Source organism: Bos indicus, chromosome 15 (assembly GCF_029378745.1).
Source record: "Bos indicus isolate NIAB-ARS_2022 breed Sahiwal x Tharparkar chromosome 15, NIAB-ARS_B.indTharparkar_mat_pri_1.0, whole genome shotgun sequence".
Classification (NCBI taxonomy): Eukaryota; Metazoa; Chordata; class Mammalia; order Artiodactyla; family Bovidae; genus Bos; species Bos indicus.
Genome location: NC_091774.1, coordinates 52687345 through 52703127, shown reverse-complemented (window position 1 = coordinate 52703127; position 15783 = coordinate 52687345). Strand labels below are relative to the sequence as shown.

Here is a 15783-nt window from a genome sequence, read left to right as displayed (position 1 = left end):
ACTGTCCAGGTCTGGGCCCTGCCCCTGAGACCCTGGGCAAGGGAGCAGGGCAGGGTGTCCCTGCTCAGCCGGGCCGGCCCTGATGGTGTCCAGATCTGTGCCCCACCCTGCAGGTACCTGTGCTGTGAGACACAGATGGAGCTCCGGGAGTGGCTCGCCACCTTCCTCTTCGTGCAGGTACCAGGCGCGGGGTACAGGGCGGGGGTGGGGTCCCAGAAGGTCTCCATTACAGAGCATGTGTGTGTGTGTGCTCTTCACTGTTCAGGCCACTGATTGCTTCAGGATTTTGAATTGCTTTTAAGGCATTTGTATGTTCGTTCTCTTATAAACCCTTCCTGGCACCTGCTGTGGTCCAGCCTGGAGCCAGGCATGCTAGAGACATAGGGTGCAGGCCCCTGCCCTCGGGCACTCACTCCCCACGTGGAAAGGAAAACAGATCCAGAAGGGGCCTGTTAGAGCCGAGCGCTTGGGTGACAGGGAAGCCAGGGACACTACCTCGTGGAGGTGGTGGCAGGGTGGGGAAGGCAGCAGGAGAGGGTATCATGGAAGTGGAATCTGTGGGGATCAAGGAGTGGTCCCCAAGCAAAGGTAGGGGCAGGGGGGATTCTAGGCCAAGGAAAGTTTGCTCACAGGCATGGCAGGACTGTCCAAGAGGGCATAAAGGGAGAAGCCTGGGAGTGCTAGACACTGGTACTGAGAGGTTGCTGGGAGTCAAATCTCAGTCTTGAAGGCCACGCCAAGAAAGCTGAACTTGTCAGTCGGCAGTTCTAAGGGAGACTTTTTATGCAAGAGTGGTGTGCAGGTTTGCGTCTGAGAGGGTTTATTGTGGGTGCGGCTTGTAGGGAAGGATGGACTGAGGGCTGAGCCTGGAGGTGAGGGGTCCCGTGAGGTGGCTGCTGCAGGGGGCTATGTGGGAGCGGGTTGGAGAGGACTTGAAGCCAGAACAGGGCTAGAGGGGTGGGCTGGAAAACAGGTGTGTTTTTGTTTTTGTTTTGGCCTCACGGCATGTGGGATCTTCGTTCCCTGCTGCTGCTACTGCTGCTAAGTCACTTCAGTCGTGTCTGACTGTGTGCGACCCCATGGACTGGTGCCTACCAGGCTCCTCCATCCATGGGATTTTCCAGGCAAGAGTACTGGAGTGGGGTGCCATTGCCTTCTCCACTTGATTCCCTGAGCAGGGATCAAACCCTACATTGGGAGCACAGACTCCACTGGGCCACCAGGGAAGTCCCCAAACAGGTTTTTTAAATGAGAACTCAGAATCGTTTGGGGAAAAGGGAGACAGGACTGTACCAGGGCCTCGGGTTGAGCTCTTGTAGCCCTGAGCTTCCTGGTAGTCAGCGTCTAAAGGGAATCAGAGTGGATTCTGTAGCTTTCTGGGTTTCTGGTGAAAGGAAGCAGGCTTGTTCCTGTAGAACTGTTTTCTTGGCGCTGCATTCTTGGAGTGGTTTGCTTGTGGGCCTGGAAATGAGAGTTGTTGAGTAATATAATTGCCTGGGCTTTGCCGGAGACACAGTCATGTTCTCTAGCAGCTGCTTCTCATATCGGCTCGGATCAAAGCAGAAGGTTTCACCTCAGATCATAGCCGAGGCATTTCTGGGAAGGGTGGGTGGATCCAGAGCCGAGCCCGGGCCCAGCGGAAGCCGAGCCCAGGCCCAGCGCCCCTCCTCTCCCCTGCTGCCCAGCACGACGGCCTGGTGTGGCCCTCGGAGCCCTCACGCGTGTCCCGGGCAGCGCCTGAGGTCCGGCTGGGCAGCATTTCATTGATCCCCCTGCGAGGCAGTGAGAATGAGATGCGCCGGAGTGTGGCCGCCTTTTCTGCGGACCCCCTTTCTGTGAGTGGCTCTCCATCCCTGTGTGCAGTGTCTGGGGACCCAGCTTCTCCCTGAATTACCTTTGTTCCTCCTCTCTGAGTGCCCTCCGGCCCCATCTGTCCGTCCTCATTGGGAGCCCTGACAGGTCCCTTGGGTTCACCAGGTTCACGGGAGCCCCCTTTATTGCTGGTCCCTGGCCCCCTACTCCCTGTGAGTCTTCACAAATGTGTTCATGGAATCTGGGCTTCTCTGCCTTCCCACAGCTTCTCCGAAACGTCTGAGCCCTGTTGGGACTCTGCCATGCCACCGCCGCCGTGAAGCCTTCCTGGGCAGACGCCCTCATGCCCTGCGTGCCTGGCATGAGCCAGCAGGGGGCGCCTGAGGAAGCCACATCTCCACGCCCCTCATCCTGACTGCAGCCTGGGGTTTCCTGGCCAGGACATGGCAGGGCAGGCAGCAGGGTCTGCCTGAGGAGGAATCCCTTACCTGCTCTGTCCAGGTGCTCAGCCCTCCTGGCCTGCTCTCCCATAGGGTCACCCACCCTGACTTTGGAGGGGTTGGAAAGATGGGCATCTGTCAGAAACCCTGGCAGGCTGCTGTCCTTTCAGAGGCTCGAGGTCCCGAGGCCCCCGCTGGAAGGGAGCCCACCCTTTGGCCACAAACTCCAGAACAGCCGAAAGTGGATGCTCTGAAGGAACACTCAGCTGGGGTGGGGAGGGAGCTCTGGGTAAATGTGTACAGGGCTGAGAACTGGACTTAGGGGACTTCTGCCCCTCTTCTGGTCTGGGCTTACTGGGAGGGCCTAGGCTGCCCGGTGCCCCTTCCCCACTTTGGGGACGTTTTGATAATATAAATATATCTGTATATTTTATCCCCTGGTGCTGAGGTCTGTAATTGGTTGGGGGTTTCCAGTATCCCAGGGTAAGAGGGGCCAGGAGGTCCAGAGGTGAATGCCTTGTGCCCCGAAGCTGGGGACCTGGCCCTGCTCCCTCTAGGCTCTCCCCTGTTCAGACACTCTCCGCCTGCCCCAGGCAGAGCCCCGGCTGGGCTCCGGGCCACCCTCATTGTACTTCTGTGCAGCCAGGCTGGGAATTGCGGGTCCTGACTCTGGCCAGGACAGACCCCAGCTGGACTTGCCCTGCTGTGCAGCCTGATTCTGAGCCAGGGGCTGGGTGTGTGGCATATGAGTGATTCAGGGTAGCTTGTCAGCCCCTCTAGAGACACAAGGTCACAGAGGCACCAGAGCTATATTAGGAAGAAGGGCCTCAGGTTACCCTGGGCTTCTGTGCATACCCCTCCAGAGGTGCCCTGCCTTGGGCCAGGAAGCTGCCCTCACTGGGCACTGCCTGACCGTCTCCTCCAAGAAGACAAGGCCCTGGCAAGTGGGGTGCAGAGACGAATTTGGGACTCCCTGGGAAGGTGCCAGACACCACATTGCTGCCTCTGCCTAAAGCCTCATTACCAGCCTCTCTCCGGGGACCAGCGGGCAGACAGGCTGACCTCCCAGCCTAAGCCACTGGGGCTGGGCAAAGTGGGTTGGGGTGGGTCAATCACATGACTTCTGACTGATCCGGTTCAGTGGGGAGGCCTGGGTGTGGAGGGGGGTCTTGGGGACCTGGACTCCAGGCTTCTTGTTCCTGTCTCTTGGGAAGGGAAAGTGGATGCCAGACTGAAATAGATTCTTTGGCAACTTTTGTCTTAGGTGGGCTGCTCCAGACCAAGCTGGCCATCCTACCTGCACCTAAGATAAGACTCTTGTCCAAGTGCTTTGGGGCTGGAATTCTTCCCTGGATCTGACCTTGGACTGACCAGCTAGCCCTGTGCCCCAGAGAAAGGGTGGGTGAGACTGGAGGTACTCCCCTGCTAGGCTGCCAAGTGTCATTTACCCCAACTCAGGGACAGACAGGCTGCAGTGACTGCACTGGGCCACCAGAGGGCAGCCATGGACAACTCAACACTGCTGGTTCCACCCAGCACAGACTCTGGAAGGCCCTCTTGTGGCTGTCGTCTGTTGGAGTGTTGGGTGGGACCTGGCCCTGCTTTTGACCCTAGTGCTGGTGATATTCTGGAAGGCAGCACAATGGAGGAAGTGCTTTGGACTCCCAGGCTTTTGGAGTCCGAAGGAGGGAGGAAAGGCCTTTGCGGGTCAATGCCTGTGTAGGCGCTATCCTGGCAGAGGAAGAAAGGCCCAGAGAAGGGAAGCGACTTGTGCGAGGTCACACAGCTCTCCTGAATCAGGGTTGTGATTCATTTCTACCGCCCCACTTTGGGAGATTCTCCTTCCTCCACTCCTGATTCTGACTCTGCTGTCCCTTCTCATAAGTGGCCCCATTTGTCTCCTGGGGAAGGGGATCTGAACTGTGTAGAGTTAATGATAGCTTAAAGTACTTTTCCTAGGGATCAGGGATGACATCCCAATAGGAGCCTCCGGGGCCTCAACTTGATGAAACATGGCAAAGACAGCAGTATTGCGTGGATTAGGGCAGGAGGCTCTGCTGGTCTTTGTCACAAAGATTTCTAGAAATGGGGCCCCTTGGGACCTTAGATGGTTTGTTCACATATTATTTGAAGTTGGATTGAGGGAGATGAATATAAGGAACCTGGAGCCAGACCTGCCAAGGTGTGGGCAGCAGCTCTTGGAGAGGGAGGAGGCTTGCTGGAGGAGGAGGTGCCCCTAAGTTGGCACTGAAGACCAGAAGCCTTGCTGGGTACACATAGTAAGGAGGGGGTGCAAGTTGGGATGGGGGAGGGGGACAGGCCTTTGGGGTCAACCCAAGTCTGGGCCTAACGGCAGGAAACCATGCAGAGCCCTGGGAGAGAAGGCTGTGGCATGTCAGGTTTCTGGGGTGAAGGCATTGTAGATGGAGAGGAGGCTGAGCTGGGGGAGGGCTGGGAGGTGGGGTAGAGTGTCGGTCTCTCTTTTGCCTCCTTCCTGCTCAACCTGTCCACCCTGCAAAGTGTTCAGCAGCCATCCAGCTGTCAAGGGCCTCCAGGCCTCAGGAGACCCCTGGGCTCCACAAGAAATCAATGGGGTGGGGGAGGGGAAGGTGGACTATGCCTCCTCCTTGCTTCCCCCTGAGCCCAGGGATTAGAAGGGGGGTCTGGAGCTGAGGCCTTCTTTCCCGGCCCCATGCTCTTGCTCCCAAGCCCCCTGCCCACAACTGGTGGTTTTGAAAAGCATGGGTGCAGGACTTCTCTGGTAGTCCAGTGGCTAAGACCTCGCACTCTCAATGCAGGGGGCCTGGGTTCGATCCCCGATCAGGGAACTAGATCCCACATGCCACAACCTGGCACAGCCAGATAGATAATAATAAAAGCATGGGTGTGGAGGCCAACTGGGAAGATGCCAACACTCCCGTCTACACACTAATTTTGGCTGAGTTCCCAAGATCTTGGGTCCTCAGTGTTCTGTTCTGTACTTTGGAGATATTAATAGCACCCACTAAGGGGAAGACTAAATGAGCTAATAAGTGTGAAGTCCCTAGCACTGTCCCTCAATAATCCCCTCCCAGATACATCTGGAGAGACATCATGGCACCCAGAGTCCTTGCCAGGACCAGCATGTTTTCATTCCACAAGCTTTTCTTGAACACTTAATGTGCATGCAGGGCTTCACAGAACACCAAAAAGCTGGAGCAGGTGAACAGGTGGGGTGGGGGAAGGAAGAGCTCTTCTGGTTGGGGGAAACTGATCAGGAAGACTCTGAGGAGCTTGGAGGGACAGGTGCTGTTTCTGCAGGTGGAGTTGAGAGGGAGATATTTCTGGGAGAGGGATTGGCATGAGCCACAGGCAAGGTGATGTGGCCCCACAGTGAGCCATCTGTTTTGAGTGGAGCCTAGTGCACCATGGGCACTCTGGGACCTGTGCCCCTGGCCTCTGGTGTTGGGATCTTCCCCAACCAGCTTCCCTTCACTCTGTGACTTAAGTGACCCAGTCTTTGATCTGAGGAGAGTCTGTATCATACTCATAAGTGTAGCTGGCATGAACCTCCAACCTCTCCTCCAGTATGACACCTCCTTCAGGAAGCTGTCCTGGATTGCGCCTCCATCATATTGCACTGTGCGCACTTAGGGTGTGTGTATGCACCCAGACTGCTGGAATCCAGCTAGAGATTGGCCAGGGAAGAGCTGTCAGGGACAGGGTTTCCTGGTCAGCCCAAGTTGGTTCAGCCCTAGGATGTTCCCCTCTCCCACGCCTCTTTCAGCCTATGGAAATTTCCTCATTTTCTCTGCCCTGGTTATAGCTCCTACTGCTGTATTTATCACCCTGGAGACACAGTGGCACGGGCGCACACAGCACACACACACACACTGCCTGCACCACACTTCCTGAACTTCCAGACACACACGCGCGCACACAGACTGCACGTGTGTGAGCACCCCCACACACAAAGCTCTCTAGGAAAATTGCCCCCCTCCCTCCTGCCCTTCCTCCTCCTCCACTCTGTCCTCCCACCACCACCCACCTCAAAACGCTGAGACCAAAGAGATGGGCTGGATGGCGCCTCCCACCGCTTGCCAGCTTGGGAGGCACTTCCCCCTTCGTGACTGCAGTGAGTTCTTCCCCACCACCCCACCCTTCGCCTAGTCTCCGGCTCTCCCTACCTTCCCCCATCTCTGCCGTTCCTTTGTGTGTCTTCCTCCACTCGGTCAGAGTCCCTCTCTGTCACTCCTCTGACCCTCTGAGCTGGAAGGTGTTCTTCCTCCCTGCCCTCTGTCCTGAGTGGCTTGTGGCACTGATGGAGAGAGAGCCAGGCTCGCAGGCCCCAGGGCCTAAGCTGCCTCAGCTCCTGTCACTTCCAGTTCCTCCTCCTGGGTGAAGGGAGGATTGTGTGCCTAGCACCATGGAGACCAGTGTCATGGCAACACAGCCCAGGTGGGCGCAGCCTTCCTCCTCCAGGGTCCTGCGGAGACCCCAGGAGGAGCTGCCAAGAGGCCCCAAGGAGGTGGGCCTTGTACTGGTGCCCAGTGCTGGCTGCCGAGCCCGCCTCCAGCTCACACCACCCCCAGATCACCGGCATCCTGACCAACTCTACTTCCACTGCAGCTTCCAGTGCCACAAGCCACTAATCCCAGTGGAGTAAAGTCTTTTTGCAAATATGAACTCCAGAGCTGGGGATCTTGTGGGCTCATTTATAGACTAAGGGCCAGAGAGGGCAGGGGCTTGCCCAGGGGCACACAGGTCGTCCACCAAGCTCCTGTCTCAGATCTCAGTTCTCTCTGGCCTCCCACCTTCCACTCAGATCAGCTGTTACTGGGGCAAAAGGGTCATTTCAGCCACCGGGGAGGTCTCCAGCCAGTCCTTAGCATTGGCAGTAAGAATGATGTAAATAATGGTGCTGATAAGCCTTTATGAAGCACCCACCACTCCTGGGCTAAGGGTTTGCGTGTGTCATTTTATGTAATCCTTGTAACGAACCATATGGAAAAGATACCTCTTGTTCTCATTATATCGGTGAAGAGACGGACATAGACTCAGCAGTGTCAGGTGACTGGTGAGCGGTAGGGCTGGGACGGGAACACAGGTCCTCTCCAGCTGGGCGGTGAGCCAAGGCTTCATGCCTTGTGCCCTCCCCAGCAGGCACTCTTTTCCAAATCAGTGACAAGCTATGTTTCAGTTCTGTCTTTCCTTCTGTAAAGAGTTCCTGGGGGAAGATCTAGGGTTTAGTCTAGGTCTGGCCTTAGGGTCTTTACACGTCAGGAGGCTTCTTAGGTGATGGAGAGGGAACAGAGCCTTCCTCGCACGCCCTAGAGAAAACCTCTCTTGCAGTACAGCAATGCATAAACTAGCTTGCAGTCTCCAGGTCTAAGTCGCTAAGCTGCTAAGTCGCTTCAGTCGTATCCGACTCTGCGACCCCATAGACGGCAGCCCACCAGGCTCCCTGTCCCTGGGATTCTCCAGGCAAGAACACTGGAGTGGGTTGCCATTTCCTTCTCCAGTGCATGAAAGTGAAAAGTGAAAGTGAAGTCGCTCAGTCGTGTCTGACTCGTAGTGACCCCATGGACTGCAGCCTACCAGGCCCCTCCGTCCATGGGATTTTCCAGGCAAGAGTACTGGAGTGGGTTGCCATTGCCTTCTCCGGTCCTTTTAGAGTCCTGTCTAAACCCAGCTTGGAACCTCAGAATGCAGGAAGGAGACCCTGCCTCCTGGGTCCAGACTCAACTTCTCTCCCAACCTTGATGGAGTCACGTTGCAGCTGCTTCCCTCTTAGCTTATGTAATCATTCAAATATAGCAGCTGCCTTTATCCCACTGAGTCACACCCCCTCCTCCCCCCCAACTCAGGTGCAGGGAGTTAAGGGGAAAGAGGTAGATCAGGGCTGAGTGGGTGGCTCAGGGCCTCCTGGCAAGGACAATCCTAGTGTGCTGGGTTGGAGGGTGGTGGAAGTGAGGGAGCTGGGCCAGGGCCCCAGCAGTTCCAGAGTTTGAAGCCACAGTCATTTCTGCTCTGACCTGTGTCTGCTGAAATGACGTGTTCCTGGGGATCCCTTTCCTGAGTTATAAGCTGTATCTGCAGACTTCCCTCCCAGCCCTCAGTCTGGCTGAAAGCGGGAGAAGGAAGATTACAAGAGGAGGAGCTAGTCTGGTGGGGCAGTGACCAGGAGTCCTTGATCCTAGGCCCAGCCCTCTCCTTTACTCCCTGCGACCTGGACCTGTTTCTGCCCTCCCTCACCTGTTTCCCCATCTGTACAATGAGGGATTGGCCTCTGCTGCCTCTAGCATCTTGAGCTGCCTGATCCACATCCCAGGAGGTGACCTCAATCTTAGGCAGAAGGCACTGCCAAGTGTCTGGTTCAGCCCCATGCCAGGCTGACTTCCTGCTCTGCCTTTTCTCTGCCCACCCTAAATCTGCCCATCTTCCCTGGACCAGTTCAGCACTCCCGCCCCATCCATGGGCGGTCTAGGTAGGAAGGGAGGCTTCTGAGAGGGGCTGCCTCTCCCTTCTCTAAACTTTCTGTCTGTTCCACCGCTTTATCCCCCTGCCCAGCAGACATGGAGAGCTTACTGCCCCCCTCCCGAGGTCACTCCTTCCCCCATAGGGCACCTCTGGCTGCTCCGGGAACCTGAAGTAGGCCCACAGTGCCTCAGCCCTCATTCCTGCATCCCCAAAGCCACCTTCCTGAAATGTGGAAGAAGCCATTCCAGAAGCAGTGGTGGATTTTGTTCGTTTATGCAAAGGCCTTGTCACCACTATGTGGTGGGGTCTGTGCTTAATGTGACAATGCAGGGAACTATGTCAGGCTGTTGCCAAGGACATGGTGCACCTCTCACCATTGTCCTTGGAGCCACAGGTGGCAGCTTCCGACTGAGGAGGAGAAGCACCATGAGATGTTTCTCTGTGAGGGCTCCCCCACTCCCCTGATGGGCTCCTGTTGCCAAGACCCAGATGTGGACATCCTGGCTCCCAGCCAGAGGGAGTCACCCAGGGGTTTTCAGGCCAACCCTCCGTGAAATCCATGTTCCACCAATTACCAGCCTTACTCTGGAGTGAAGTGATCTGTTTCACACTCCACAGCCTCAGTCTTCCCCGGCAGGGAGGGTGGATTCCAACAGAGCAGGTCAGTAAGCACCCTCTCCAAACACACACCACCTGTGTCCCCACATCCACCTGCAGCCTCTTTTTGAGGCTCCAGTGTGTCCTGGACCGAGCTCCGAAGTGCCCCATCATATTTCCACACTCTCTTTGTGTCGCCTTCCTACTTTACTCCATTAACATTTTTCAATAGTACCTGGTGAGGCCATTCGAAGGCAGGGGCCCAGTGCCAGGGTGAAAAGGACTGCTGCCTGTCCTTGAGGAAGATGAGATCCAGTGGGAGAAAGGAGGTGAACCTGAGCAGAGGAATGAGATGTTGGGACAGGTGGCAAGTCAGGGGGGTGAGTCAGCCAGGCCTGCCCTGCCCAGAATCCAGGGATCCCTCCTGCCTATCATCCACTGTGAGTGGGGGTAGGTGTGTGTTGAACTTGCTCAGAAAGGCTGGGCCAGGATTTTGCATGGGCAGAGAAAAGGAAGGTGAGAGAAAGGGAAGTCAACCTAGGAAGGGAGATAGACTGTACCAAATCAAGGAGGAAGAAAGGACCAGCGTGTCCTTAGGGACCAGATCCTTCTCCACTTGGAGCAGATGATGGAGGGGTCAGCCAGGGTCGATCATGAGAGCCCTCAAATGTCAGGCTGAGGAGCTTGACATTTATCCTGAAAGCACTAAGAACCAAGCAAGCGTTTTGAGGAAGAGTCATATGACCAGCTGGATGTCTTAGAAAGTCAGTGCTTTTGACGCTGGGTGAAGGTGGAATAAAGGGGTTGAGTTGGAATAAGGGGCTGGAGAATGATAGGGAAGGGGGGAAGTAAGCTGGGGCTCGGGGCAAGGAGGGGTAGATGGAAGAGAGGGAGATTTGACAGAGGAAGTGAAGGAGAGAGAGGGAAGAGGCAAAGCGACTTTGAAGTTTCCAGACCGGGGATTAGACGTTTACTGATGCCTTTGATAGAGACAAAAGATGTCAATATTGGATATAGAGTATTGTGAGTGTTAGGGCCCTAATGAGATGTTCCCAGATGCATTCAGTGGGTAGCCACGCTGATGGTATAATGGTGAGCATAGCTGCTTTCCAGGAGGTAGCCTGTACTGGACATCTGGAGCTCCAGAGAGAAGGCTGGCACTCAGGGGTTGGTGTATTGGGGTGGACTTCATGCTCCGTGGGGGTGGGGTGGAGAATGAGGGGAAACAGGGTCCAGTGCTCCAGTGAGGGGGTGAAAAATAGGAAAAATCAGTTAGTGAGACAAAGGAGAGGCCGGCTGGAAGGTGGGAGGGAAACAGCCACAGGGGAGGGGCCGGGGAGGACACAGAAGAAACGGCTTTCTTAGGCAATGAGGAGGTAGCTGGAGCCTTTGGAGCCTGCAGTCCTTCCGAGGCGGTGGGCGCGGGGCGGAGGCCGAATCCCAGAGGCTGTATCCTCCCATCGCTTTGGGCGGCCCCCCGCCTCTCAGGAGCGTCCTGCTTCCCCTCACCTTTCTCCAGCCCCGCAACAAGCCCCCCAAAATGGTGTATGCTGGCACACTACGGGCCAGAGCCTGTGAACACGACACGCGCCGATCAGCACCATGGAGAAAGGCGGGGGCGGGGCCTGCTGTGGGGCGGGGCTTCGCCGTAATTGCGCTGGGTCATTGGTTCCTGCCCTGGCTGGTCTAGAAAGCCGGTTCTAGGTGGAGGAGAGAAGTGCAGGCCCGGACAGTCTCAGGGCTTCTCCCTTTTCCTCACTTCCCCGCTCCCAACACTGCCTTGCAGCAACCCCTACCCCAACATTTGCTGCTGTTACTCCCTTGGCCCCATCAATTCAACCTCTTTAGGAGAGGGAAGCGGAGGGAACTATGTACCGGAAACTCGATGGACACTCCCCAAACCTCATAACTCTTTGAGTCACTCATCATTCAGATGAGAAAACTAAAGTGAAATTCAGAGAGGTGAACTTGCCCAGGGCACATGGCAGTGCTGGGGTTTGAATTCCCGCCTGCCTGGCTCTAAGCCTTGGAGGGCCCATGGTCCTGAATCTTGCACCTCATTACTACAGACTCCTTACTTGTGGGACAGCTGTGGAGGCTGGTGTGGTAGTGGGATGGGGAGGAGACCCTCCCTGCCACCTGACCTGCGCGAGCATAATCCCAGGAGACTTTTGAGGATGAGGACTCCACCATCGTTTCCAGAGCAAGAGAACAGAAAGAAGGCTGAGGGCCAAGTGAGGCCTCAGTGCACCTGCACCCCTCCGGGAGGCACCCTCCTTTGAACTCCTCTGACTCAGCTTCTTCCCGCCAGGATCCTCAGGGCGTGAAGGAGAGCTGTGAGAGGCCAGGACTGGACATAGTCCAGGGCCTTGGCTTTCTGAGCCCATAGAATGCCTTCCTGGCTGGCAGGTGTGGAGGAGCAAGGCCCTAGGGATGGGCCTGGCTGAGGACGCAGTTTGCCCACAGCTTTCAGAGATCTAAAATTCCACCTTCTGAGGCCACAATGTGAAGCAAAAACTCCCTCACATTTTCTTTCCTAACACTTCCTAAGCCACAGACAACTGCCCTCTGTAGCACTCAGCCTGGGCAGGCCTCCTGCACAAGCCCAGTCATTCCTGTCCACCCCCCACTACTGTGCACCCCCATGCCCCTCAGCAGGGTCAGGTTTCCACTCAGCCTCATGGATTTTTCTGCCTGGAGCTTGGTATGTGCAGCAGGAGTTACTCCCCCCACAGCTCAGAGAGGAAGGGTTACTGTTGAGGGTTACATATAGCTCCTCTATCTTGGAATACACCCCCTTTTCCTGGGGCCCTCTCCTTGCCTTAAAAAAAACTCAGCTGAGAGACTTCCCTGGTGGCCCAGTGGCTAAGACTCTGCTCCCAATGCAGGGGGCCTGGGTTCGATCCCCGGTCAGGGATCTAGATCCCACATGCCACAACTAAGATCAAAGATTGAAACTAAGACCTGGTACAGCCAAATAAATATTTTTTTAAAATCCAGCTGATGTCCTCTCTTTTGGAAATGCTTGCCAACTGCTGGGCTCCCCCTAGGCACCACAGACCTTCCTCTCTGTCATACATCCAAGTACCCCCTTCCCCTTGCCTGGGTGCTTCTCCAAGGCAAAGCACAATCTGAATCATATCTGATGAGATTGGCCAGTGGTAGGGGTTTGTGAATAAATGAGGAAATTAGTGGTGGAACCAGGACTTGAACCCCTATCTCCTGCCTCCAGTTGTAGAGCTTTCTTTCCAGTTATTCACCTGACCCTCATCCCCAGATCCCATCCTGGCCCACAAGAACTGCACATGCCTCAAAATCCCTCTTCCTCACACCTGTCTCTCTGGGCTCCTCTGTCAGCTTCTCTCTCTGTGTCTCCATTTCCATCTCTGCTTTTTTCCCTGGTCTGTGTTTCTCTGTGTGTGTTTTTCCCTATGCCTCTCTGATCTCTTTGTATTTCCATCTTGATTTCTATGAGGCTCTGATCGCTGTCTCCTCTCCTTGGTGTGTTTCTCTGCGCCTCCCTGTCTCTCTCTCTCAGTCTCTCCTTCTGTGTGTGTCTTTCTTTTCCTCCCTCCCAGCCAGTCTCTCTACCCCTCCCTCCTCTCCCTCTCCGTCTGGGTCTCTCGGTTCCTCCTCCCTCCTCCCTCCCCCTTCTGCATTATCAGACCTGCTCCAACCTCCTGCCAGAGCCAGCCTAGCGGCAGAGGCGGTGACAGCGGGAGAAGCGGGAACTGCCAGGGCAGCAGGGCTGGATTGGGGTGTTGAGTCCAGGCTGAGTCGGGGACAGGCCACTGTTCTTGGTCCCCGTGCCTGCTGGGCCAGGCGCCCTGCCTGGAGCCCCGGGCAGGGTGGACAGGGTGAGGTGCCACTTTAGTCTGGTTGGGGAGGCAGACGATGAGGAGCGATGGGGCAGGCATGCGGCCACTCCATCCTCTGCAGGAGCCAGCAGTACCCGGCTGCGCGACCGGCTGAGCCGTGAGTACTGTTGAGGGGCTGGGGTCTGGGTGAGTGGCTCAGGAGGTGCTGTGGACTGGGTCCTGGGAGTCCCTCCAAGGAGCTGGGGTTGGTGTGGAGCTGAGCCACGTGGGAACATCGATCCTGCTCCAGGGTGCCCGGTTGCTGGACCGTAGCATGGCGGGGGCGGCAGGGGGGGAGGGGGTGGGATCTCTGTGTAGGGCGGGGGTGCCTGACATAAGTCTAGGATGTGTTGCGGCTGGGGTCCCATAGAAGGGGCTGGTGGCTAGGAGAGGGGTTGGTGATGAACGTGAACCATCCCTTCAGAGGCTGGGGGGTGGGGGAGTTCTGTGGGGAGTGTGTGTGTTGGGGTGGGGGGTGGGCGTTGAGGGTATTTCCAAGGAGCTCCAGAGTCTGATAGACTGATTCAGGACCCTGGAGAGGGATGATGTCCCAGACCAGGGTGTGTGTGTATGTGTGTGTGTGTGTGGAGAGAGAGAACATGAATTATGAATAAGAGTGGCCCTGGAGCAGGAGAAGGTCTGGGGGAACTGCCCTCCATGGAATGGGGATTGGGATTCAGAGTCACCAGTCTAGGCAAGTTTGTCCCCAAAGCCCCTATCCCAGAGAGAACCATGGGGCTGGTTGGAATGAGACTCCTGTGCATCAACCTCGTGAGCACCCACGTGCAGGGAGACACATATGCAGGTGAGCAGAAGGGGCTCCGTGGAGGTGCCCCTCCATCATCTGAGGGCTGCCGAGGTAGCAGGCAAGTGACATGTGTCTCCAAGTCAGTGATAGTGCAGGTCCGAGCCAGGCTATGTGAGGGGGTGTGTGTGTGTTTGTGTATAAATGTTGGAGTGTAAGGGAACATGTAGGGTATCAAAGGGCATGTAGGGATCCTTGGTGGTTGGTTATGCAGCAGGGTGTGTGAGCATCCCAGTGTGACTCTTGAGAGTTTAGGTAAGAGTGTGTGTGTGTGTGTGTGTGTGTGTGCACACACACTTGAATTTGTGTATTGGCATGCATGTTAATATGTGTGCTGTGTCTGCAAAATAAAATGACTCAATATTGAGCATGTCATTTGATTCTATGTGTATTCATGTTTGTGTGTATGCTTATTGGTGTCTGAATATTAGTGCTACTGTGTGTGTGTGTGTGTGTGTGTGTGTGTGTTATGTAGGTGTCTATGTTAGCTTAAGTGTTCTTGTGTGGGTGTGTGATCATGGGTCCTAGTGTGCATGAGTGTGTATGTTGGTGCTTGTGTGGCTGGTATGTGTGTGTGTCTATATGTGTGTGTTCATCTGAGTGTGTGTGGGTGGTTGTTTCCTTCCCTGGTGGTTGGGGACACAGCTGGGACACTGTGGCCCACCAAGGCTGGGCGGGGGTGGCTAAATGTGTGACCACCTCCATGAGCTCAGGACAATTCATTCTACACCCTGCGGGGAGATGGAGAAAACAAATAGGCAATAATGGCTCTGCTCTCTGGGGCCTCTTAAGCTTCCTAACATAAAATAGCTTGAACATAATTAAGCAGTAAAGACCAAGAACAAGCTAACAGGTGGGGGTGGTGGGCATAGTATAAGCAAAGGCCTTGGGTTAGGATTGGGCATGTGCCTGGAGCCATGAGGAGGCTGGAGGGCTGGGCAGGGACCATATCCTACAGGACTTTGACCTCCAGGCCTCTTGGGCTTTATCCTAAGGCCCCTGGGGAGTCCAGGAAGGTTTTGTACAACACGGGGTATAATCAGTTTTGGGATTTAGAAAGTTGCCTCAATGGAACTGTCAAGGTTGAACTGGAAGGGAAGGGTGGCGGCCAGGAGACCAGTGTGAAGGCTAAACCACTGTGGTATCAGGGACATCTGGGGCCTATTGGACCGAGAGGCAGATGAGACCAGGGGCTTTCTGAAGGGAGAGTTCTGGGCGCTTGGAAGAGAGGATAGGGGCAAGGGAGCGTGGAGGTGGCTCAGGCTTGGGCTAGAGTTGGGGGTGCAGTGGCAGGACCTCAGAGGGTATACATGTGGGAAAGGAAGAGCTCTTGGAAGGCTGAGACAAGGAAGGTAGTGGAGGGACCTGGTAGGGTTTATAGCCGGGCAGAGAGTTGGAGATACTGGAGCCATCTCTTCCCAGACAGAGAAAGCGAAACTGTTGCTTTGACTCTCTCCTCTGGCTGCCAGGCTGGACCTGGAGCCTCAGGTCCCTTCCTCTTCAGGCCTGCTCAGCACCTCTTGGTTGCCTGAGCTGGATGGCTCTGTGAGGGTTAACTGCCTTTACACTCCTGCACCTCCCAGTTCCCGCTGCCCACCAAGCACTCCTCCTGCTACTCTTCCTGCCTCCCACTCCAGCTTCTTGTCCCTGGGGATTACTGATGGCTTGGCTGGGATCTAGCCAAATGGGGGAGGCAGGACTCCCAGCAATACCCTCCTTCAGCCTTAATGGACTGGGAGTCTCACCCTCAGCCGTGCTGCTGTTGGGTCCAGCCTGCACTCCTCAGGCTTCTGCTGCTCCGGCCTTTCCACCC

General features: G+C 55.8%; 2 protein-coding genes across 11 annotated transcripts in view; both read left to right on the top strand.

Moving 5' to 3' along the window:
* ARAP1 (ArfGAP with RhoGAP domain, ankyrin repeat and PH domain 1) overlaps nucleotides 1-2685 on the top strand; it is a 61764-nt gene extending 59079 nt beyond the window's left edge. For 6 of the 7 annotated variants that reach the window (XM_019975361.2, XM_019975360.2, XM_070767600.1 and 3 more), the window contains 3 exons: nucleotides 114-177; nucleotides 1686-1835; nucleotides 2078-2685. In XM_019975361.2, coding sequence (XP_019830920.2) covers nucleotides 114-177; nucleotides 1686-1835; nucleotides 2078-2095 — 232 coding nt within the window. In that variant the 3' untranslated portion in view covers nucleotides 2096-2685. The remainder of the gene's footprint in view (nucleotides 1-113; nucleotides 178-1685; nucleotides 1836-2077) is intronic. The other variant, XM_070767598.1, reaches the window with a different exon arrangement.
* A 10341-nt stretch (nucleotides 2686-13026) lies between these two features.
* Nucleotides 13027-15783, top strand: part of PDE2A (phosphodiesterase 2A) — a 96761-nt gene continuing 94004 nt past the window's right edge. For 2 of the 4 annotated variants that reach the window (XM_019975297.2, XM_070803847.1), the window contains exon 1: nucleotides 13027-13283. In XM_019975297.2, the coding sequence (XP_019830856.2) occupies nucleotides 13213-13283 (71 nt within the window). In that variant the 5' untranslated portion in view covers nucleotides 13027-13212. The remainder of the gene's footprint in view (nucleotides 13284-15783) is intronic. The other 2 variants (XM_019975298.2, XM_070803849.1) reach the window with 2 other exon arrangements.